The sequence below is a fragment of the Amia ocellicauda genome, chromosome 16 (assembly GCF_036373705.1).
Source record: "Amia ocellicauda isolate fAmiCal2 chromosome 16, fAmiCal2.hap1, whole genome shotgun sequence".
Lineage (NCBI taxonomy): Eukaryota > Metazoa > Chordata > Actinopteri > Amiiformes > Amiidae > Amia > Amia ocellicauda.
The window spans coordinates 13,082,840-13,107,361 of record NC_089865.1 but is presented as its reverse complement, the minus strand read 5'-3'; the positions used below and the strand labels follow the sequence as shown (position 1 = coordinate 13,107,361).

Here is a 24,522-nt window from a genome sequence, read left to right as displayed (position 1 = left end):
GAGCACCATAAATAATGTACTGCTTGAAAACATTACTAATACATTAAAGACCAATATCACTACTGAATGAAAGGCTGCAGAGATATATATTGGCTGCCCCTCTTCTGAAGGGCCCCTTCTCCAAAGGGCACGGACTGTAGCTGCGGCGAGGAGAAGACTGTGAGGAGACGCTGCACAGCAACAGCAAGAAGCCATGATGATCTCTCCGATCCACTCTCAGGAGGCCTGTGGAACTGCCACTCAGCTTCCAACAAGGCCGACTTCATCTCCGCCTTCACTTCCCACCGCTCTCTGGATTTCCTCGCTCTCTCCGAGGCATGGATCTCCCCGGACAACTCAACCACTCCTGCTGCCTGATCCTCTCTATTCATCCTGTCCCACTCCCCTCGTCTTACTGGGCGGGGAGGAGGAACAGGGGTCCCTCTCACCTTTTCCTTCTAGTTCTCTACCGTCCCACTTTCTTCTCTCTTCCCTCCCCTCGCTGTCCTCACCTACCATCCTCCTGGGAGACTTTAACATCCACCTCTCCAATCCCTCCCACTGTGCCGGATTTCTTCCTCTCCTTCACTCCTTTAACTTCTCTCTCGCCCCGTTTCCCCCATTCACAGGGCAGGCCGCCAGCTAGACCTCATCTTCTCTAGAGGCTGCTCCCCTTCGACACTCTCCGTGACACCCATGGACATCTCAGACCACCACTTCATCTCCTTCTCCCTTTCTCTCCCCTCCCTCCCCACCCCACCCACTCCATCTGTTACCTTCCGCCATAATCTCCGCTCCGTCGCCCCCTCCACCCTTGCTTCCACTGCTCTCACTCTCTTACCTTCCATTGACTTTTTCCCATTTATCTGTCAACTGTGCTACCTCCTCTTTGTTCTCCTCCTTCACCTCCTCCCTTGACTCTCTCTGTCCTCTCATGTCTCATCCTGTCTGTCCCTTCCCTCCTCAGCCTTGGATCTCTTCTGTTCTCCGCTCAACCCGAACTAGTCTGCGTGCCACTGAACAGAAGTGGAAAAGAACCAAACTCCCAGCTGCCCCTCGAACTCTACCGCTCTCTAGTTTCTACATTCTCCTCCTCACTCACCTCAGCCAAGAAATCTTACTTCCAATCACTCTTTGAATCCATTGTCATCAACCCCCGCAAACTCTACTCCACCTTCTCCTCCCTCTTTGCCCCCCCTCCTCCCTCATCTCTCACTGCTGATGATTTTGCCTCCTTCTTCTCCTCCAAGATCACAGACATCCGCAAGCTCTTCAACAGTCCCCTCCTCTCCCATCACACCCAAACCTCCCACCGACCAAGCTTCCTTTTCTCCATTCTCACCTCTCTCAGACACTGAAGTTTCCTCTCTCCTCCTATGTCACAAACCTACAATGTGTGCCGTGGACCCTCTCCCTTCTCGCCTCCTCCTGATCTACTCCCCTTCGTCTCATTCAAACAAGCTGCTGTCATCCCACTCCTCAAGAAACCAACCCTTGATGCCATCTCTCTTCAGAACTACCGCCCTGTCTCCCTACTCCCCTTCCTCTCAAAGACTCTCGAGCAGGCGGTCCACCGTCAGCTCTATGCATTTCTGTCCCAACACTCACTCCTTGATCCTTTGTATTCCGGCTCCTGCACAGCTCACTCCACTGAGACGGCTCTCCTGGCGGTCACTGACTCCCTCAGCTGTGCTCAGGTGGCCTCCCTCTCCTCAATCCTCATCCTCCTTGATCTCTCCGCAGCATTTGACACCATCGATCACTCCATCCTCCTCTCCTGCCTTGTTGACATTGGAATCTCTGGGACTGCTCTCCTCCTACCTCAGCAACCGGACCTGCCAATTGACATGGTGAGATTCCTCATCCACCCCCCAACCTCTCCTCACAGGTGTACCCCAAGGCTCCATCCTGGGCCCGCTCCTGTTCTCTCTCTACACTTGCTCCCTGGGCCCCCTCATCGCATCCCATGGTGTCTCCTACCACTTCTACGCTGATGATGCCCAGATCTTCCTGTCTTTTCCCTCTTCTGACCCTCTCATCCCCTCTCGCATCTCTTCCTGCTTGTCTGCTATCTCCGCCTGAATGCACTCGCCCCACCTCAAGCTCAACCTCTCCAAATTGGATCTCCTCTCTTTCCCCCACTCTTCCTCGCCTTCTGCTGATCTCTCCATCTCGATCCCCTTGGAATCCACCACACCCTCTCCTTCTTCTTCCTAGGAGTCACCCTCGATCCTGCGCTCTCTTACACCCATCAGAACACCATGCTTGACAGGTACCTATAGATTCTTCCTGAGCAACATACGCCGAATCCGTCCCTTCCTCACCGACTACTCGACTGAGCTGCTCGTCCAGTACCTGGTCCTCTCCCGCCTGGACTACTGCAACTCCCTCCTGGCCGGCCTGCCTGCAACTACTACCCGCCGCTCCAGCTCATCCAGAACTCTGCGGCTCGTCTGGTATTCTCTCTGCCCCGATTCGCACACGCTACTCCACTGCTCCGCTGCCTGCACTGGCTCCCGATACTGGCAAGCATTCAGATCAAGACACTGACCCTCAACTACCGCTGTCTTGACCACACTGCACCAAGCTACCTTCAGACACTCGTCTCTCCATACATCCCCTCCAGACCACTGTGGTCTTTCGGAGCCAGAAGACTAACTCTGCCTCCTCTCCACTCTCCTTCCTCCAGAGCCGCTCCTTCTCATCCCTGGCCCCTAAGTGGTGGAATGACCTTCCCACCGAAGTCAAAACAGCAGAGTCCCTGAACTCCTTCTGGCGCTTACTCAAGACACATCATTTCAGACAGTACTTGTAATATTAGTCCTTTTAATCCCCTGTAAGATAGCACTTCACAGCATTTTATCATGCTTCTTGCGTTACTAATACTTGTATTATTGATTGTTTTCCTCCTTGCTCCTTTTCCCGTAGCCCTTGACTGTGACCTGACATCCTGACAGCACTTAGCTTTAACTTTCCAGGATGTATGACCTCACTTACTGTACTTACCTGTGTAAATAGTAAGTTGTAAAATGTATTATACTTTGAATTGCTTTGTATAATGTAAATTTGAATTTTTAATGTTTGATGCCTTGTACTTAACTGTAGTCTTGCATTTGGAGATTAAATACTATTATTACCTAAGTAAAAAAAAAAAAGAAATAATTCTATAAACAGGTTGTGACACATACATACATAATTTAAGTTCATATTTGTTTAAATTAAATCCATGAGAATACCATAAAAAAAAAAAAAAAAGCCAGCCACCAAATACTCAAAAGTGAAAGGGTTAAAGTCATTGCCAAGCTGGTATGTGTGTGTTTACTATTTTGAAACTGACTTCATTTTTAGGGATGATCTTTAACATGTTCAGAATGAATTGGGTCTGGCGTCTGACTTATTCATTGTAATAAGGGGAAGTTTTCCTCCTGGGAGAAGAATAAGGGAGGCTTGAAAAGTAGCATTTTGTGTGTGTCACTGTTCTTACAGTATTTCTAAATGAATGGTATCCACCTACTTAAATTAAGCTTTTATTATTATTATTAAACTATCTGGAGTACTTTATTGCCCTGTTCTTCATCTATGTAAAACTGAATTTATAAACCAAACCAAAGTCAAAATAGTGATAACTAAATATATAAAATAAACTGATAACTGAATCTGTAATATTAATAACCTAGTCAAGGTTTCTTCAGCAAGTCTAAATTATTTAACGTTACACAGTTGCTGCTATTCTTATTTTTATTACATTAAAACTATCCTGATTGTGCTCTCCTTTTCTGAAATCTTGCATTGCACACTACTGCCTGTGTCTAGACTTTCCCCTGCCGCCCGCTGGCGTCTCTCACAGACCCAAACACCGACCCGCGTCATGTGACGAAGCCAGGATGTGAAAATGACTGAGCGCAGTGGCTTGTGGGAGCGAGGTGTTGACGTATCACTTTTGAAGGGGACGGCGACGGAAACACAACACTGCACTGGTGTAGTATTCGCATGCAGGTAAATTGCAGAATGAATTATTAAGAAAAGATAACGAGTGCATGATGTTAACCGGTGTAAAACGTCTCGAAAATAAAAGTATATACTTCGGGTTACTGTCTGAATTCAGTACGCAGTACATAATGTCTGATCTCGGCCTAGGTCTGTGTCTTCTGCGTAACTAGTTGACTTGTTATGTCTATCCAGACATGCAAAGTCAGGCAGTAGGATTTTTTGTTTTTTGCACTTATTAAAACTTCCCACCTGTTACTTTTATAAATAAAGTTTAGAGTACATGCTACCCATACGATTACAGCGATCAATGAAAAGGGCGGCATTGCCAGCTTGCCAATTCAGCTGTCACTCACTCAGTTGATTCAATCATAGTCGTGTTTTGTAATTGTGACTTAATTGTCACAACAGTGACACTTAGTATTATTTGTATCAGTAATATGCATGTATTAATTTTATGACGGTACATTTTGCACATCTTGCCACTCGTGCTGCTTGATAACATGGTACATTTTTAGTTTTTAGTTGTGCAAAGTAGTAAATAACTATTGCTTGAGGGAAACTGTGCACTACTACAGAAATACTACACTTCGGGCTGTGTTGTAGTAGAGCTAATCAGGGCTTTGCATTCCAGTCTCCTGTTACATAGTGACCCAAATGCTCCTGTGCAATCTCTTGTGTGTGGTCTTTACATTTTCAGTTTATTCTTTTAATAGACATTTTAAGATTATTATTATTATGAATGGTAATAATTGTATCTGCAGGTGGTCTCTAAAATTAGATGTTCTGAGAAATCAAAAAGTTATGTACATGTTTGAAGTTTAAAGTAGAATTAACATATTGGTTTAATTGCTTTATACAAGTGTTTACAAGGTTGTAAACATTAATACCTCTGTATGTTGATTGATTCGGTATTTCTTTATATTCTTTCACTTTGGTGTCCAGGGTAATGTTGTTGCTGGTCTGAAAGTATGAAAACTGTAAAGTGTTTCTCCCTCATTTATGCCTTAAACAATCTTACACAACAACAGGGACATGACGTATACATACAGTTGTGCTTACTAAGATTATCAACCAGTAGGATCAAGAGTCTTAAATAACACATTCTTGCTTTGTTTTGAGATGTGAGTTTTCAATTTCTAACACGTGCATAGCAGTATGTTATTTTACCTTAACATGCTTTGTTTTGTTCAATAGGTGCTGGAATTGTCCATATTTCCCTGAAATATTAAGAAGTGGATTTTGCCAAAGAAACATTTGGTAATTCTCCAGCTTAGAAGATGGGAGTTACAGTATCAAAATGGAGGGTATGTCAAAAATGTACCTTCCCCCCCATGGGCAGTATGGCTGAACTTATTAAAACAGTATTCATTGTCCTTGTTTAGTTTTGAACTAGTATAATAAGTGCATGCAGGTGGGAATGTATTGTGCATTAATGTTAAAGCTCCTGCAAAATAAACAAAATCTGCTTTGTGTCTGTTAAGTGCTTCTATTTTAGTCATGTTCAGCTTGTGGTTTGTTTGTATGCATTAATCTGGAGCTAGTGTTGCTGTTGTAATAGATGTCAACAGGTGGTTTTCTTTTAGCTTGCACTCTACGTGTCATTATGTGAGAGGCCTATTTTTTAACTCAGAACATTATGGATGATTTTGTTTCGGATGTCTCGATTCACCTGTACTATAGTTACTTTAATTATACTTTCTAATAGAGTTGCAATTAATCCCAGTCTTCTTTAAATACAATGAATCAAAAGTAAAAGAAAAATCTGCCAAAAACTTAAATGTAATGCGGTTAGTGTATTTAATTTTTTTTTTTTATGTAAGCTATTGCAAAATAGCAATTAACCATAAACTACCAAACCTTACCTATGGGGAAAAATGCTAAGGTATTACTCAGAGTAATCGTAGTATAGTACAAATAATGAATCGCAGGGGTGGAATAAAATCTGCAGATCACTATGATTTCAAAACATTTCAAGGGAGTTTGAAATATTAGCATTTATTGTGTGTGTTTTTTTCCTGTGAAGTATTATTCTTCTTTGTATTGTGCATTGTACAATGTAAGATAATGTATCACTCAATTAAGAGGTAGCAGTGGATAAATGGAGGCACTGATTTCTTCTTCTCAAACTTAAACTGTCCACAACTGCTCTGAGCTGTAGTAATTTTCCATGAAGACTGGTGCACGTCATCTCACTGAATTCTGACAGTGCCAGTTTACAGCAGAACATAATCCTACAATATTCTCAGACATACGTTTAAATAGATCTTATAGGTGTGTACGTGAATAGAATTTTTCTCTGAAGCACTGTGGGGGCTCCTGGGAACAACATGAACTTTTCTGTGCAAGAGTGCGTCTTTCCAGCTGATTCTGAGTGGCTGTGCAACGGATAATTGGAATGGCAGTAACTTTAATTTCCAGCTGTGATTGGAGTTTCGGCTCACTTGAGAGAAACAGCCTATTGGAAAGACATCATTTTATTCTCCGGTGTGAAAATGAAAGTTTCTTGCATCATGGAGTGCCGGGTGAGCCGTGAGATGTGCAGTACAACGAAGAGGCTTCACAGAAGTAGCGGTCCTGTGACAATTGTCGGCCATGTTTAAACATTCTGATTCCACTCTGAATGAGCCACAGTTTTCAAGAGTTGTTTGTTTACCAGAGAATCTGCACATGTGATGCACTGTGATTTACATGCAGTTGGAAGAACGCTTTTGTTTTGCATTATTCTCTGCCGAGGCTTTTGCGATTTGAAACTGGCATTCATATGAATACAGACGCTTAACTTTTCTTCTTTCTCACCGAAACAGGCCAAACCATCAACTGTGGATATTTTAGAAGGCATTGACAAGGTAAATCATTTGGATGCATCTACTTTAAAGTGCAAAATCTTTTAATAGGCTTCAATCCATGTTAAAGAGGAAGTAGAGACCGCACTCACGTATTGTTTTATTAATGCATTTCATTCAACTTTTTTGTTTCCTTGGGAGGTTTTTGAGTTTTGTAGCACAATTGTCATGAGTTCAAAAGTGATTACTCAGCATAATTCCTAGAGTGACAGACACACATGGGCGCTGTACTGAGCCAGCTTGTTTCAGTTAAGATTTAATACAAGACCAGATAATATTCTCCTTCAGATGTCTTTGGGATCATATTTTACAAGCTGGAAAATGCTGTCGTAGAAAGTGGTGATAAAGAAAGCACCTCAGTGCAATATGCATACCACAAATTGTATTTTTTAGTCTCCAGATTTTGTTTTTTGAAAGAACATTCAATCAATTCACAGTTTATACATTGTTAACAATCCAGACCAATTGCTGAAAATACTTCCTTTACCATGTGTGCTGTGGCCAGTATACAAAAAACATATAAAATATCAGAATGTTAATGATATCATTTCAGTTTTAGTCTTGGTTGTTTACAGGAAATTTATTTTATTATTACAGGAAATACACAACCTTGAGGAATTTACAGAAAAGAATCAAAGACTGTTGAAATTATGGGTTGGAAGACTGCTTCTTTATTCATCCGTATTTTACATGCTTACGTGTATAGTTGTGTATTTTTGTTATCTGCCCGAAGAATGGACTGCACGGCTAATCATGGCACTTCCATGTTTTGCTTTTCCTATACTGTAAGTAAACTATTGTGAAGATATAAACTTACAATGCACCCACACTTCTTTGTCCAGAGTGGATCCTATCGTGGAAAAACACTTATTTTGGCAAACTGCCGAATTGGCTGGATGGCATTTTAAAGTGAAATGTTTGTGAGTTGCATGACAGATTACTTGTGGAATTAAATTGGTATATAGAAGCACAGACAATTCATGGATCTAAGCAAATTAAACCAAGTTTATACAGGAAGATCAGTGTAGACATTTTTTGGGGGTTCTTGATGCATCAGATAAGGCAGTTTAACAGCATTAATCTGTGCCTGTGGTGACTGAAAATACACACAAGTTCTGGTTCTTTGAGTGGACCACAAGGGCCTTCTGGTAATTTGTTCTCAAAAGGCATCAGAATGTAGTAAGTTTAAGAAACGTCGTACCCTCCACCATCCAAAATGACAATGGTTGGGTTAAGCAATGGCTTAATTAGGAATACGGGTGAAGGTAGGAGTGTTTTTTTCATTACATGTTGAGAAATAATTTGACTTCTTCATTTATAACTTAATTTACTTATTTGATGGGCTGAATGGACTCCTCATGTTTAATGTTTGGTGTTCTTAGCTTCATACACTCGATTTAAAATACCTTTGTTCATTCCATCCAAGTAAATGTTATAACACACATCTGGTGTTGCCCTTGAAAGCAGTCATGGTGGCTTACTTATATTAAATATTGTGTAATTTAGACAATTTGCCACACAAGGGATGTAGTCATGATGTTTTTTCACAAATCATCTTTTGCAACCCGGATTCTGTATAAATCTTTAGAGATTTCAGTCTGCTGCATTCTTGGCTTATTTCATTGTCTTTCCTGGCTCAGTTCCTGCTGTTTGTGGTTCTACATCTGAACAGTAGGAAGTGCTGTAAATGTACTTCCTTTCCTGCTATCAAGGTATTCATTACAATTGTAATACAGCCTTTGTCATAATGTTTTCCTTTTGCAGAGTGTGGTTTACAAGGAAATTACTGATCTGGCTCTTTTCAAGAAGGACAGAAAGAAACAGTAAGACTTGATTTGTGGATATAAATGCATTCAATATTAGTGTTTTGATGAGTAAAGTAATGCATTTGACAGATAAACAATATTAATATAATGCAAACAAAAAAAAAATATATAGAGAGATGTTCAATTAAAATGCTTATTGTTCATGTGTCTGTTGTACTTTGTTTCTAGATGATAAACTAGAAGAACTGAAATCCCAAAAAAGGAAAATTGTAAGTAGTCTAATTATATAAAGGATTTGTAATTTGTGTCTGGATTGCAAAATATTGTCTCTGTACTTGGATTTCGCAGGGAATTCAAACGTTTATCTTAGAAATCGAGCCCCCTCCATTGCTTTAATATCCCGTTAACTGTATTAATATTAACCTGAACACCTACTAATTTCCATGAATGCCTTATAATAGTGCTAACCTTTCTGAATTGTCACAAATCCGTGCACTGTTCATGTGTGTCATAACCCCTTAAATACATTAGCATGTAACTCATGTTAACATGTCCTTAATTTTCCTCTGTAGACCATTACAAATTTTCCCTCACAGTGGTGGCCTGAGACTAGTGCTGAAGCAAAAGAGATATAGTTCGTTCGATGTCATTACAGGAAGTTTCATGGCTCTTTTTGCCTTTATTGAGTTTTTACAGCACTTTGCAGCAAGCTAATTGCTACTGCTAATAAATAATCTAAAATCAATGCAGACAGCAGTTAATTGGCCAAGAGACTTTATTCTGTAAAGCACTCTGCTAACGACCTTCTTTAAATTAATAGCATTAAGTGCTATGAGGAAATAAATCTGAGAAATTGCCTGTCATTTACTGTCATGTCTAATAACTTCCAATAATTATGGCTGATGGATTTTTGCACATTCCATTATCGAAGTTGGTGCATGTAATTATTCTTCTCATTATATGTAAACAATTAGCAATATTTGGTGTTTCCTTGCAATGAAGCTGTTAAACAAAATTAGCAACCATTATGTTTTGTAGATATTTTGCCGGCTTGCACATTCTTAATTTCTTACTGAAGCACTTTTGGCATTGCAGTGATGTGAATGTGTAATGCAAAGTGAGGAATATATGAACTTAGTGATTACTTTATATTAGTACCCAGATTTGAAATATAATTTTACAAATGCCCTATTATTATAACTATAACTTCTTTATGACCATAAGAAACAGCAGGGAATTTGAAGCCTGTTAAAATTCAAATTCATTTCTTCATGTTGTTTTTTTGGAAAACTAGGAAAAATTAGGTTATTGTTATTATTATTAAATGATAGGGTGTCTTGTATGTTATTTAGAGCTTTTGGGGTTTTCTTTGCTGTTTGTAAAAATACATCTAATGATCTTTTGGCGCAAATTGCATTTTCCACTTTTACAGTGTTATTATCTAAGGAGAATCACAAAAGCTGTTCTGTTTTAATTACACTTCTGAAAGCTAGTGTGGTTCCATGTTTTAATTGTATTAAATACAACTGCATGAAAGATAGTAGATCATCTTTATTCAAAACACATTGGGATAATGCTGGGTTGGGGATTGTACTGGAATCCTGCAGGAAATTCTGGTAGTGTAGATGTGTTACATGACATCCGAAGCAAACTGCTTTTGATATGACCAACTGAAATTTCATGGTCCTTTACGGTTTCGACTTTTAAATAACTTGTCCCAACCACAAAAGAGACCCCTTCATCTTTTCACTGCCATACGTCCTACAATCGGTGCAGTACTTGACTTTCTTGACTGGATCATACGCCAGCCATTCTCGACCGGACCTCTACTTTTCATTGAACAGTCTTTTATTTTTCTTTGTCACCTCTTTTTGGTTTCATCATCAGGTTTTCTCGTGTGTTATTGTCTGGTCTCCGGGTTTTCTTACATCTGTTATGGGCCACCACATCGTAGCCTATCTTGTTCATGCCGTCAGTCACCGCAATAGGCCTAACACAAATGGACCAGAATGCAACACTGTATGCAGGTAGTTCTCATGGGAGTTGTAGGGTCGTAGCTCGTAGTGTCACTCACATTGCAATCAGTTTATTATTTCAGATGTCTTTTGAGAACACTACAATTAAAAATATATATATAGAATGCCACCTGCCAAAGTGGCTAGTAAGAGTGACTGCGTTACATGCCAAAGCCGAATTCTACCCACATTTGGCCCTGTTAAATCAATTTAATAAATTAAGAATGTGTGGATCTTTAAAATAATAATAAAATAATAAAAATAATAATAATAGTAGAAGAAATACCTACCAGATTAATTGCCCTTGATGCAGAACAGAGCACATTACAACAACTTTTGTTTTGAGGGACAAACTGAATACTTACTTTGTTCAGCTAATAATACATATCACATAAAAAAAAAACAATTTAACTACCTTTTTTGTACCTTATTTTTTAAGCTTGAAGAAGTTATGGAAAAGGAGACCTATAAAAATGCTAAATTGATTCTGGAGAGGTTTGATCCTGAGTCCAAAAATAAAAAGGTAAGTCATTATGATTTTATTTGATATATTTTACCCTGAATATGTCTCCCTTATGTAGAACATTTGTTGATCTAGCTTTTCCAATTGCAGGATCTTGAACAAACGCCAGTAGCTGGACCACCTATGACTCCAAGGCCCGGTCAAGGTAAGTTCTTGTCTTTGGATATTTCTGCACGGTGTCCGTCTCCAGTGTTTGATTTGAAAAGACCAAGCAAGCACTTTCCCACTTAGGGGACTACATTATGTTAACAAACATAGTATTCTGTTGGTTTTATACCTCCGAATAATATGAAAGCAGTTTGATACTCTGGATACTTTGATTATATTTTTTAGCAATTGTTTTTAACTGAATTTCCAGCAGTGCAAATGACTATGGTGTAATTGCCGAGGATTTTTAAATGTGAAATCAATAGCAAGCTTGCAAGTTAGATTTTCTTCCCTTTTAGTCTTGATAAGCTCACAAACTTTTTTCTTTTGTTGTTTTTCCTTCACCCTCCCAATCAGAACTGCGCCAGCGCAACCCGGCTCTGAGAAGTGCAGTTTCGACTCCCAGCAATCCAACTGCCCGCCCCCCTGCCACCCCTGGAGCCAGTCCCTCGGGCACCCCCGCCACCTCTGCCCCGGGAGGCCCCCCCGAGAGGAACCTCGCTGCTGCTGCTGCCGCCGCCGCCCAGCACAGACTCATGACGCGGCCTATGTCACCAGGTACTTCAGGGATGGGATTGGGTGAGTCTTAACACACACCGCTAATAAACATCACCTCAGCCCCTCCAAAGATGCAAAAACATTATCTATACTGTAACATCGTGTGGGGCTGCCAGCACATAGACACGCAAGCAGGGAATGCATTTTCTAGATTCCTGAGTCGGGGTGGTCTTCCAAATAAGCCTATACAGACCAGTGTACAAATATTTTTTAACGGTTTACGACTGGATTTAACGCATTCCTCCACAGAGTCTTAGAAGAATCTGAAAATCGTATTATAACATGTTACACTGGTAGGAACGCGCATCTAATCAAAAAAGCCTGGAAGGATTGCAATGTCTTAGTTTACAGTGGCAGAGAAACTGTACAAGGTTCAAAGGTCGTCCCTGAGTTAACGAGGATGCTGTGAAGCAGCTTATGTTTTTACTTGCGTTTATATAATTAGTTCAAAGGTCCTGCCACATAAGTTCATCATTATTGCTATGGTTTTGGTAAAGTTTGATCATTAGTTATTTGTTGGAATTAAAGATGGCTGCAGCAATAATGTAGTAAGGATGTGATCAGTGTGTCTTGCTTCTGTTTTACTGTTGATACAAAACCATAGATGATAGTTTTCTATCTGCAGTCAAATAAACTATGTATTTCATAAAAATGTGGTAATGTTTTTATATTCTACACTCTTCTATCACATGTGTAAATATGTGGGGAACATTTACACATCGAGCTGTGTCACTACTGAGAGACGCCTGTAGTAGCATCAACTTGATACAATGCAGGCAGGCATGACACAACCGGTAATTCTTAATTCATTCTAAGCGTACAAAATGAAAACACGGCCTGCTTAATTTTGCCCAATTTCAGATTGACATTTGATCAGTTTAACGTATGATTATGATGCTGACCTCTTTTACTCTGCATATTCCTTATTTTGATACATTTTCCATATAGGTCTTCTTTTAGGTCACAGATATGTCATTAATTACATATCAGGGCGAGGGAGACATCATGAATCATAATGAAAGTGAGATTTGCACAGCAGAAAGATTGGGCAACATGTGCCTACTGTGGATGCCGTTGAAAGTCAGCTTCAAGCTTTAGACTCATTAGTGTTGTCGGTGATGTAGTGATTTTAAATGATTATGGCCTCCCAAAGGCCAAGTAAGAAGTGTTCCCTGTTTACAAAATCAGTGTTTGGGCTGGAAGAGTTTTTGACTTTTATACTTTTAAATTAATTAGGCTACATCTGCTGACAACTGCTTAGATAGGACAGGCTAAAGGAGAACGGCAGACAAGGGCATTTTATGTTACGAGATATATATGAGTCTTTGCTGTATCTAGTTCATGTTCATATATAATTAGAACTCTGTGCAGCTTAGGAGAGCTTGAAAGGTTTTACTTGATACCCAACATAAAACCTGATAAAGGAGCAGCATTCAGAAACTGAATCAAGGTGACATGGGAAGCATTATGTGGTACAAGAGGTGTTTTATTCGTCTTTGTTGGCTTTGAGAAACATGCATCACATTTTCTCGGATAGAATATTTTTTTCCATTGGAGAACTTGATGCAAAAACCAATTTGATACAGCGAGAGCTACCACAGAGCTTCCATATGTTGGTAAATTAATAACCAGCAGGTAGTTGAGGGTTTGCCAAGCACTGCAAAAATGACCAGTCATCTTGTGATGATTGCTCTTGATGTTTAATTATATTAATTACCGTTCACCAAAACAGCATGACGGCCCAGATACACGATTTCATGAGGGATATGCTACTCTAGGAGTGATTATTAAAAACACTCTTCTCAAACATCATTCACTGGTACTCCTGCAACAGTTAGATTTGTTGTGGTGTAGGTGTTCACTGTGATAGCTGATATGTAATGCCTTATGGAGGAGAAATGTGGGGATTGCCTGTGTCGGAACAGAGAGCGCTTCACTCTTAAGTGTGCGTGTGGTGTGTGTGAATGTATGTGTACCTTCTTATGCTAGGACTGCACCCCCCCGGCCCACCGCTCACCAGACCTGTCCTTCCACGCGAGAGAGGTGCCATGGACAGGGTTATCGAATACTTAGTAGGTGACGGCCCCCAGAACAGGTTGGTTCTTAGTGTTCACATTCTGCCTGCTTGAGTTTTAAATTGGGCTATTGTTAATGTAATTCCCTTCTGGTGTGCTTCCATTAGTTTGTTAAATGACTACATCTTATTCTTAAAAGGTTTGTTTTGTTATGCTACCTTACAAAGTCAATGAAATCGCTTGTTTCTATCCAGGGCATTTAAACAGTCATGTCTCCCAATCTTGTCTCCTTTTTGCTGCATATTACTATGTATATTAAATGTGGTCTTTTTCTTCTCTCTCTCTCTAAGATATGCCCTTATATGTCAGCAGTGTTTTTCGCATAACGGCATGGCATTAAAAGAGGAATTTGAGTACATTGGTAAGATTTAGTTACCCTTTTCTAAAATATATTTCTTCTTCAATGTAGTGCACTCATTACCTCTAGTGCTTGGCAGTGTTTTTGAAATGCTCTTAACAACCTGCCGGCACAATTGGCCTTTTATAAATAGACTTCCCCATCACAGATCATGCTTCTTATACTTTTTGTGGGGGCGTTTTGCATTGGTATTTCTTTGCAAGTTAATTTCTTTTGAAATTATGATTTCAGTTTTCAAATCATGCAATGTTTGTTTGCATGTTTGTGATTTAATTTTGTTTATGAAAGCGCAGTAAATATGGCAGTGATTGAAATGACACTAAGGGCAGTGTTTTACTATGTGACTCTTGTTTCAGCCTTCCGCTGTGCCTACTGCTATTTTCTAAACCCTGCGAGGAAGACCCGGCCTCAGGCCCCGCGTCTGCCCGAGTTCAGCTTTGAGAGGAGAAGCCGTTGTGACTCTCCCACCCCGGGAGTGGCTCCTGCAGCTGGGGTCTCTGAGATGCAGCCCTTAGATGCAGACGGTAGGCAGCTTGTACTTTTAAGGCATTTGAAATTGCTGGGAAGTGATGATGATGATGTAGATATGAAATGCATTGATAAAAGCTCAAGATGCCAAACACACGCATCTTCCATTATTCCAGAGGCATGAGCAGGTGGAATGATCACTTTAATTTATCCAAATGTGTTTTGTGGAATGATACGTTGTGCTCTGAAAACTGACATTTGTATCCTGTACAGAATAACATCCCCCACTACATTCACAAGTGCACAGTTTCATTTCTGTGAGGGCAAAGGATTACAGTTGTTTTTGCTGTTGTGTATTATTAGGGAAAACATTTTGTTTCCAGAAGTGGTCCTGTGTTGTGTAAATTAAACATATATTTGACTGGGGGCTTGTTGAATAAATGTTAGACATTTTAGAAAATCTGTTACAAAATACGTTTTCGTCTTTGACTTTGTTAAGGCTTTGTTTTAATTAAAATACTGAACAAATGGGATCCACTGGTATTAAGCCAATCAATAATATATATATTGCATAATATGAATTTAATACAAAAAACACATACTCTCTTATGGAATATAAAGTTACAAAACAAATTGACTTCAGGAGCTTTATTATAATTAGTTAAAAATGGGATCTTTTCATCTCTATTTTTAGAGTGAGAAGAAGCAGCATAATGATAGATTAGTATAATCAACATGGCCAATTATTTATTGCAAGCTTTTTTTGGCATTTAAAGCTTGATTGATTAATTGACAATGGAGTTATAATTATGCAGATCTACATGTGGAAGATGTATATATTTGAAATTAGACCAAGTGATTTCTCTATACTGCTTAGACAACTTAGTCACATTCAAGACAATGTTGTCTATTGACTTTTTTTTTTTTGGTGTGTTTGTGTTTGTTATACTTGTATCATATCAACCAGTTTCTTCTGTACTGATGTACTTCTGTCTGGTTAATTGAAACAGTGAGGGGATCACTCCCTGTCTTCAGTGCCATCTGAGTCTTTAGCTACAGCTCCTTGGAGTAAAGTTCACATTTTCAGCTCACACAATGTTCATCACCAGCAAAAAGTTCCCATTTGTATGTAGCTTCAAGCTCCTTACAAAAACGTCTGTTTTTTTCTGCCCTAATCAAATTTTAAATACGGAAGCAAGATTCTGTTCTGTATTACTCTTCAATCACCAGGGCGATGGTTTTTCAGAAAATACAAATAATTATTTGACTATATGATTCATATTGATTTAATTATGCTTGGAATTCAACAAAGAGCTTATACACACATTCGAGGATAGTGGAAGTTTGTGTTTGTGTGTAGGGGGGTGCAGTACACACAGAAAACTGAATAATGCTTTTCTGGTACAAGATTCATTTTAATAACTTTTATTCTTAAGTAATTCATTTAATAAATAACTATTTTATAAATGAATTCATCATCATCATCATCATCATCATCATCATCATCCTATCGATAATCTATATCTTTGTGGGTACAACATATGATGTTAGTTTCCTATTACATGTCCTTAACTGTGAAAACTATGGAAGTCTGAACAAGTTACTAAAGAGAGAGGAGTTGTAGTTTACTCAGCAGTTACAACTATGAGTATGAAGTGTTGCTACACAGATCATTTTCACTCACTGGTCTTCCTGTTTGTTTGTTTTTTGTCCCCGTTTACGATTCCTTGTAAAAGTTATTATCCTTAGTTGTCCAAAATGACTTGCCGAAATGAACCGATTGCCAAACGTGATCATTTTAGTTAGTATGTTCTTCCTTTGTATGTGTCTTTCAGATATTTTGTTGGCCCCTATAAGAACCACTTCATGTTGATCCCAGTCTTTGGAAGTTGGGAATTGCATAAGTAAATCCTGAAATCCCATGATAACAAACCGCTTCAGCTGTTGCAACCTAGAGCGCTGCAGTGTTATTAGGCTGAAGTAAACGTGCGCATGCTGCAAATAATTTCCAAGCGTAACTTTTTGCCAATATTGAACCCCTTAATCTCCGGAATCATCTGAAACATCCAGTCCATAATCTGCTGTCACCTGATGCTTTATCCTCCACTTCTAACCTTTCCATGGGACATTTGGGTAGTCTTGTTGAGCAAGACATCAGCAATGGTTGGAGGTTAAGGGAAAAGCTTTGTTCTCTTTTGTAATCCTTCAGTGTGCATCTTACTCTGTCAGTCTATACAGCTTTGGCTTCATACATATTAATCTGCACACAAAACCATCTTATTAAACCAACAGTGGTACTTTAAAATAAAAAAAATCTTGACAAATTCAGTTTAGAGTTTCTGTAATCGGGGGGTGCAATTTATTACCTGGCATGAATAATTTGGGAGAAAGACTGAAATCCTAATTGGTTTATGTAATTCCTTATGGAAAAGGGTTGTATTGTTAAAAAGGAGGTGTGACTTAAATGGATAATAATGTACTGTGTTTTAGAAGAAGAGAAGCAGGAAGATCCTACCGTTGACTTGGAGCAACCGTCGCACGAGCCCCCTGCAGACGCTGCGGTGGAGGAGGCCGCAATTCCCGAAACCACAAAGCCTGCGGAGAGTGGCGAAGAAGAACAAGACGTGTCCCTCATGGAAACTGAGTAGAACTGACGCTTGACAAGAACAAGAACATTTCTATTCTTTTGGATCGTTTGTTTGGTTTGATTTGCTTTCTTATCCGTTTTCTCTGTTTCTATTTAAGCATGACATGATCAAAGCTAAGCCAGGTACGAGATAGAAAACTATGATAGAAGCTGCCATTTTCTAAACCATATAGTGAGCGTTTGTAACATTAGTTTTGTAGATGAACAGAAACTGCCCACCTGATAATGTAACTTGTTTCTTAATTGTCAGAAGTTTACATATACTTGTTATCCATCACCGTGAGAGAACAGGCTGAGCAACTTAACAGTTTCCTTAACAATGACTACATTCTTGTGGGGTGACGAAAATAGGCACTAGAAAAAATACTTTTTATGGAGGGGCAGGAGAATTTATTTTCCACAAGCACTGTATTTTTTGGTTTTGTTTGTATCTTATGGAATGTCTATTTATATTTTAGTTGACACAGAACAATGCAGTCCTGTGTGAAAACAAAGAAACATTCTGTATATAGTTATTTAAAGCTCTGAAATATTGCCTTTTACAGGGGTATTGTATAGGTTTCAGGACAGCGAGGACAGCCTCATGTTTACAGGGTTAAGGTGATAGGAAAAACAAAGCAGTATTGGTGTCATGGAATCCAGCTCTTATTTATTCCTGCCAAAATGTGTGTGCCTATGATTGTCTTCAATGTCTCGAGCTAAACGAAATAAAAATATGAATTATTTTCATGAGGGAGCTGCAGTTCTGTTTTGTTTAGCCACGAGGTACTGGATGCTGAAAATGTACATCCTTGTGTTGTTATTTAGGTCTTATCATTTTCATGTTTAGTGTTTGGATTCAGTATGAAATTGCTACAGTGGTTAATAGTGTATTACAATTATAAGATCAAAATCATGAAGACAGTTTTTAAATATGATATATGTCAGTATCTGTAATATTGTCTCATATGAATATGTGGTATATCAGTACACTGGAGAGCATTCTCTGAAAATCATATCCTTATTGAATATTGTATTTTTCAGTCAAGTAAGTATAGAAGGGACTGTTGTTAACATTTTGAGTTTTTAGTCCCTTTGATTTAGACTTTTAAATGCTTTATGTATTGTGTCCATGCTTTTGGTAGAGATTGGTTCTACAATCTCCAGGCCTTTTGATTGCACTTCAGCGTCTGTTTGTTTGGGCAAAGATGCAGAGCCCATGTGAGGACTGGCTTTAAGTTTGGACTTTTGGCACTTAAGAAGACACTGAGAGAAGTGTTCCCCGTTTTTGTTGCCATCTGGACTGAGGCTGCGTAAATCATTCTCCTCTAAAATACTTTCTGATCGCCCCGGCCCTGGAGGGATGTCCGTTTCAAAACCGTCCGCAAAACAGACACATTGTTCCTCATTATCCCTGCTTCAGTAACCCCACATCCCCCAGAGACCAGGTGGACAAGCAGAGCTGAGGAGAGGGGGATCGTGAAGCTAATGAAAGCAGAGGGTCCTCTTTAGTGCTTGAGAACGAGGCAGACGGGCGGGACATTGAAGGTGGAATTGCTCACGCACACCACTGTAGCTATCCTTACAAATATAGAACATCTCTCAATTACCAGCCTAAGAGAAACATGATTAACTAGTTGATCATTAAAACAGCCCCATTTTACCAAAATGTTCCATTGACTCTTTGAGTTTTCTTTGATTATTCCCACAAATGACAATCTAGCAGTGCTTGTGGAGTTTCAGGATCAGATAATATATGAACACAGATTTGTCTTTTGCACTGGATAATCTGTTGATTTAACCTGAAAATATCACCAACAGTAGTGCAGATTTGATCTTACAATGTTTTATGTTAAAAGAAAAAAAATGGGACTGGATGTTAAACATGTTAGTGGAATGATTTATCTTATGCATGCCAAGGCATTTGCCTGTGTCACCCAGGGATATTGAAAAGCACATGTAAGCTGTTCTATTTTCATTAGTAAGGCTATTTTAGCTTGTGATCTTTTTATTTTACCTCATTGATCATTTAGGACAGTGTTAGATAATGGCACTGACGCATAACCCTGTGGATCTTGATTGCTTGACCCTCTTAGTTTGTGAATAGGGGGTGTCATTTCTACAGAGCAATCGCCGTCACTTTTGCTTGTTGTATGAGCAGCTTTAGGGGTCACTATCAAATATTTCTCTTTCAGATTTGATAATGTATGTGTACAGAAGCATGACCTTATGTACTTTGTAATGCATCAATATGACATGAACAGTAACTGGCCCAATTGCAGCATGCTCTGCTTGAATCTGACCTCTGGGCTGCTTGAAAAAAAAAATGCGGTTAAGTGAATGATGTTTGACTCTTTTTTGCAATTGTACTGTTTTATTGCCTTTTGAATTGTAACGTCAATCAAGTGGATCTGTAATGCGGGTGCTTTGCTTGGGTGTGTATTACACGTGTTTAGCTTTTCACACTTTTATCAGGCCTAACTCACCCTGTTAATTCATACTGACAAGTTAAATTGATTTAATTTGACACTAGGTGTATCCTAGCAAAGATATTTTGCCGGTTGTGAAATTTCATTACAATTCCTGGATTCAAAAAACAGTTTTGTTCTTGTTTTACACAATAAAAAAACTCCTTTATAAAGTATTTGAGACTCTCAACTGAAGGAACAGATGGAGTGAGATTAGATACAAATTCAGAGCAATACATCTTTTAGAGGAATGAAAGAGATTTCATCAACAGCAGCTTCTTTTTCTTTGCTCAAAAACTATTTTCAAAACATAACTCTGCCTCCTCATAATATTTTGAGCCAAAACAAACAGTTGTCATTTTTTTTTTTTGCAGGGTGTTCATACATTAAAAAAGGTAAGTTCTGTTTATCCAATCTCATAGTTTGGGTAATAATCTTGATTAAATCAGTGATATTTCCAGTAATAAATTATCTCTGCTTCAGACAATTGGTTATGTTGCATTATGGGTATTAAATATGCAAAGAATCGTGGACACATTCCGTTAAATTTGATGCATCTTAGACTACTCGGCATATACCCTAAAGAAATGTACATAATAACTCCATCTGTTATTTGCAGCAGCATTTAAAATATATCTGGAAACACACACAAGTATGCAGAAAATAAACACACTTAATTATTAATGAACTTCCAGACAATTGTGTTGAAATCAGGCATGTGACGCATTTGGTCCTAGAAGGAAGAGACTAATTGATCTTCAAGGATGACAAATGACAAAGCAGGCCCTGCAGAGAGGTAATTCTCCATTCAGTATGAAAATGTACAACAGGCCAATCCCAAGGTCCACAGTTCCTTTTTTCCACCCGTCTATCTCTTGCATGTACATTCTGGGGCACTTGACTCAAATTTATACTGATCTTTTATTTATACCCTGAAAATATGGCAGATAAAAAACATAAGTGTTCTTGATATTGTGTTTTGTCATATCTAGCAGTGAAGATTGAAATCCTGAGAAACAATTTTCTGAAGAAATGAAATAGCATGGCCTCCTGAACCCTTGAGGAAAATAACCTTGCTATTTGGGCAGAATATGAAACGGGCGCAAAATAAGTAAAATAGACAAGTGCACCAGGCATGTCACATTTGTATTTGTGGTGCTTAGGGTGAGCAGTTCAAAATTTTCTTCATTCTTTTTTTTTTTTTTTTTTTTTTTTTAATAAAATCTATTTAATGTCCTCACAATGGATTCATACAAAACGCAATAATATCCACAATCTCACGTTAGGATAATACGAGCTAGAATATAATGATTTTTTTCATATCCCAGCACCTCTAGAGTCAGTGTAAATGGGGTGTATGTTAAAGAAGAATATTTGTCCGTGATAAGTAGCATCTACCAAATCGTATTGTAGCAGCAGTTTACATGCCTGTTATGTTATGCATATCAAAGGTTTAATGGGGGGATGAAAACACCACAAGACATAACACCGTAAGCCAACACAATTGGCTTCACAACAACACTAAAATGAAATTAAAGGTTTGTAAAGGTCATAGGTCGATTAAATTAAGCAATCCTTTTAAAGAATTCATCCCTTCCCAAGTAGGTCATGACTGCATTGTCTGTAAATGCCAACAGATGGTGTCGAATGGCTTTAAAATTTGACACAAGGTCATAAGCCACTAGAAATGTACTCATTTAGAGGGAATTATTACTGTAAACTGTGAAATCTGACTGGGATGCTACCCTGATATTGTGTCAAAGCATGTGAAATCAGAAATATGCAATAGAATATTTTATCTTATTTTTTTCCCAACAGTAAGAAGTAGAAATGGTCCCATTTTCTGATGTTTTGTTCATCTTATAGCTCTCTTTGACTTCATTGTTGAGGTACAGGCTAGATTAGAGATGTTTTTCATTAGAGATCCTTTGAGCATCATCATTTATTGTACTTATATTATACTTCATTCTGGCTTTTCACTTGTCTCATGGCAAAAAAAGAGTAAAGTTTACAGTGAATTGTTAGAGCACATCCTCTCTTTCCTGCTTTCTGTTTTCCCCACCTCTAAATATTCAACACTGCTGTCAGGGCTGAATACAGATATTACTACGGCTTGACCTCTCCCAGCTGACGTGAACCCAGCTCTCACTCTCTTCTCATTTGCATGATCTTCCTCTTCTTGATGTTGATCTTCGGACCTGCCTGGTCTCTTAACGTTGTTCAACAATTCCTGAAGCTCATCAGCATCATCTACAAACTTCACTTTTCCACAGCGTGCCTCACAGTGTCCACCTCACGGCAGGATTTCCAGGCACAGCTCTCCTCCTGACCTGCTCAATGAAGACAAACATGCAGTGAGTATGCAAGCCCTGTCTCCCACTTGTTTTATGCAAATGCAATCAGTCACTGCATTATCTGTCTTCAGGCAGCAGTGTGTCTAGCCAAACTCCCAGGCGTGCAGCCTTAGTACAGCAGCTAAGTGACTTACAACAAATTTGTTCTGCTAATCCACACTCCTTTTTCCAACTTGGCTTAGTTTAATAATCAAAGTCAAATCCGTGAAGTGAATAAATGACAAAACACAAATTGTTTAAAAAGGAAACTAGTGAATGACTGCACTTAGAGTCTTATGGAGATTGAAAAGGTGCATTTTTCAGTTATTTATATAGTGTATGGTTTTCTGCGAATGTGTATTTGCACACACACACACAAATTGCCTTTGACCCTTTTATGATCAATACTATATTTCGCAGTGATTGACTGGAGACGTTGGATGCACGGTCTGAATTATTTTAATTACTATTTCTCTAGGAGACTAAGTGTTATCCAATGTTATATCAGCTATGATAAGATGAAAAATAATCATTCTTTATGTGGGCTTATCTGTCTTTTCCATTTCATTATCATTTTATTTTCAAGGTTGTGATCAGCAAGTGACCAAAAATAAGCAGATTTCACCAATTACACATCACACCCACTTAAGGTTAGTGTTTTTAACAGACTTTTAACACATCAAAAATAGTCTAAAGTTAAAGATATGCAACTAACTGCCTTCAGTTCATCTAAGAAAAAAATTGATACCTTTTTTCTGGTTACCATGAAGGAGCAACAATTATCAATCCATTAACATTTGGAAAAGGGTTTTGATAGTTAATGGCAATGCACAAGCAATGTTATGAGTACTGCTTACAAATGGGAAATGGTTGGCTTGGGCTAATATACACTCCTGGCAGTACTTCATCTGGAAATCATACATAGCATCCCGCACCAGCAGGTTCATTTTATAGCTTCATCTATTACTATACTGTCATTGTTAATTGTCTTCTTTTTACCTCTGCAGGATTCTCCAAATTGGCCCTATCGAAAGTGACAGGAGGAAGAGCATTAAGCATCTGACAAGATGATATCTAAGTTCAATTTCCTACTCTTTACCTGATTTATACCTGCAGAAGATAATTTTCCTTTCTGTCATAAAGAGCTCTATAAATCAGTAGTGCTTATGGAAGTGCTGCATACTGGGGTCCCAGATTTGTATCCTCTGAGTTTGCTATTAGGAAACCATTACTGCCAAATTTTCCTCCTTCAAACAAAAATGATGAAATTTAATACCACTGAGATTAGGAAGATTAAGAGCAAAAGTACTGCTGGAGCTGTTCAATATGAGCTTCTATCTAAACAATCTGCGCTAAACTCAATAAAAAGAGGGTTTTTTCCTTTGACACCATTATCCATCTGTTTGGACGAAATTGCTGTATCATGGTATAAATCTGTGATACAAGTGACATATCCTCTAAAATAAAAGGGAACATTAACTGCTCTATCTTCTAGAGGCCCTGGGACTGGCTGGCTATAAGCTCACTCAAGTGTGATGGCAGTTATTCTGTGTTTTACTAGACTGCAGACAATTATCCTTTGCTCCTCTCCCTTTATAAGACAAACGGCCGGGGCTTCAGCTGAAATGATCTCAAATAGATTTTCCAAAATGTCTGTTGCTAGATTGCTTCCATACATTATTTCTTTTAAATGGGTTGGGAAAAAAAAAACTAATCCACAAATCAATCCCTGCATCTTTTAGAGGTGGAAATAAAACTTCCCATATTTGTATCCAGTAATATGTGTTTTGAAAGTTGGATATAGTTTTACATTTCATAGTGCATGCTTGCAGATCTTTTTTTCTGTATCTCTCTCTCTCCACAATTAAGATTCTGGAGCTAAGCTCTTACTTCACTCACTGTGATCCAGTGATTTTGTAACAAGAGTGCCGTTAACCTCTGCAGCAGTTTCATTTTTCCCTATACAGGCACAGCTTCAGTTGTTTGTCCCTGCTCCCCTACATAAATGTAATTTGCAGCACCTTCATAACCACGCAGATTGAAAACTATGACTGCCTCTCAGATGCCCCAGTGGGAAAAGTAATAAATAACTATCAAATATAACCTGCTTCTGGACATCTCTCATACACTGTGGGACTGCTGCTAGTGTTGGGAAGAGCATCACAATGTTGTAGGAATTGTCTCCCTCGCTTTGCACAGTATCACCTTAACCTAATGCAACAGAAGGAACAGTAAAAGCTGCATTTTGTTAGTGTCTTCCACAAATCATCAACGAGAACTTTGTAAGTTGAGGTTTTCTTAAATGTACTCAGATCCATAAATTGTGGAAAAATGTGTCAAACAAAATGTGTAAAACAATGTGAGGCGGCTAAT

At 38.8% G+C, this 24,522-nt stretch overlaps 1 protein-coding gene across 5 annotated transcripts; it reads left to right on the top strand.

Annotated features, from left to right (window-relative positions):
• The first annotated feature begins 3,887 nt into the window (after positions 1–3,887).
• On the top strand, positions 3,888–18,098 carry LOC136711313 (endoplasmic reticulum junction formation protein lunapark-B). Of its 5 annotated transcripts, none has more exons than XM_066687482.1 (14): positions 3,888–3,975; positions 5,164–5,273; positions 6,774–6,815; positions 7,410–7,597; positions 8,577–8,635; positions 8,807–8,847; positions 11,033–11,116; positions 11,207–11,261; positions 11,621–11,842; positions 13,811–13,916; positions 14,187–14,257; positions 14,611–14,778; positions 16,558–16,626; positions 17,213–17,353. In XM_066687482.1, the coding sequence occupies exons 2-13, from the start codon at positions 5,247–5,249 to the stop codon at positions 16,593–16,595; spliced, it is 1,101 nt and encodes a 366-aa protein (XP_066543579.1). In that variant the 5' UTR covers positions 3,888–3,975; positions 5,164–5,246; the 3' UTR covers positions 16,596–16,626; positions 17,213–17,353. The 5 variants fall into 5 exon arrangements, with proteins under 5 accessions (XP_066543579.1, XP_066543580.1, XP_066543578.1 ...); XM_066687483.1 differs by having other exon boundaries at positions 17,216–17,304; XM_066687481.1 differs by lacking the exon at positions 16,558–16,626 and having other exon boundaries at positions 11,621–11,821; positions 17,213–18,098.
• Positions 18,099–24,522: the final 6,424 nt, after the last annotated feature.

Bases quoted from the DNA above. Each gene is read 5' to 3' on its own strand.
- LOC136711313 (XM_066687479.1), top strand. From the start codon at position 5,247: ATGGGAGTTACAGTATCAAAATGGAGG. The intron at 6,816-7,409 runs GTAAATCATTTG...TTATTATTACAG, and splicing joins TTTTAGAAGGCATTGACAAG to GAAATACACAACCTTGAGGA. The intron at 11,843-13,810 runs GTGAGTCTTAAC...TTCTTATGCTAG, and splicing joins TACTTCAGGGATGGGATTGG to GACTGCACCCCCCCGGCCCA.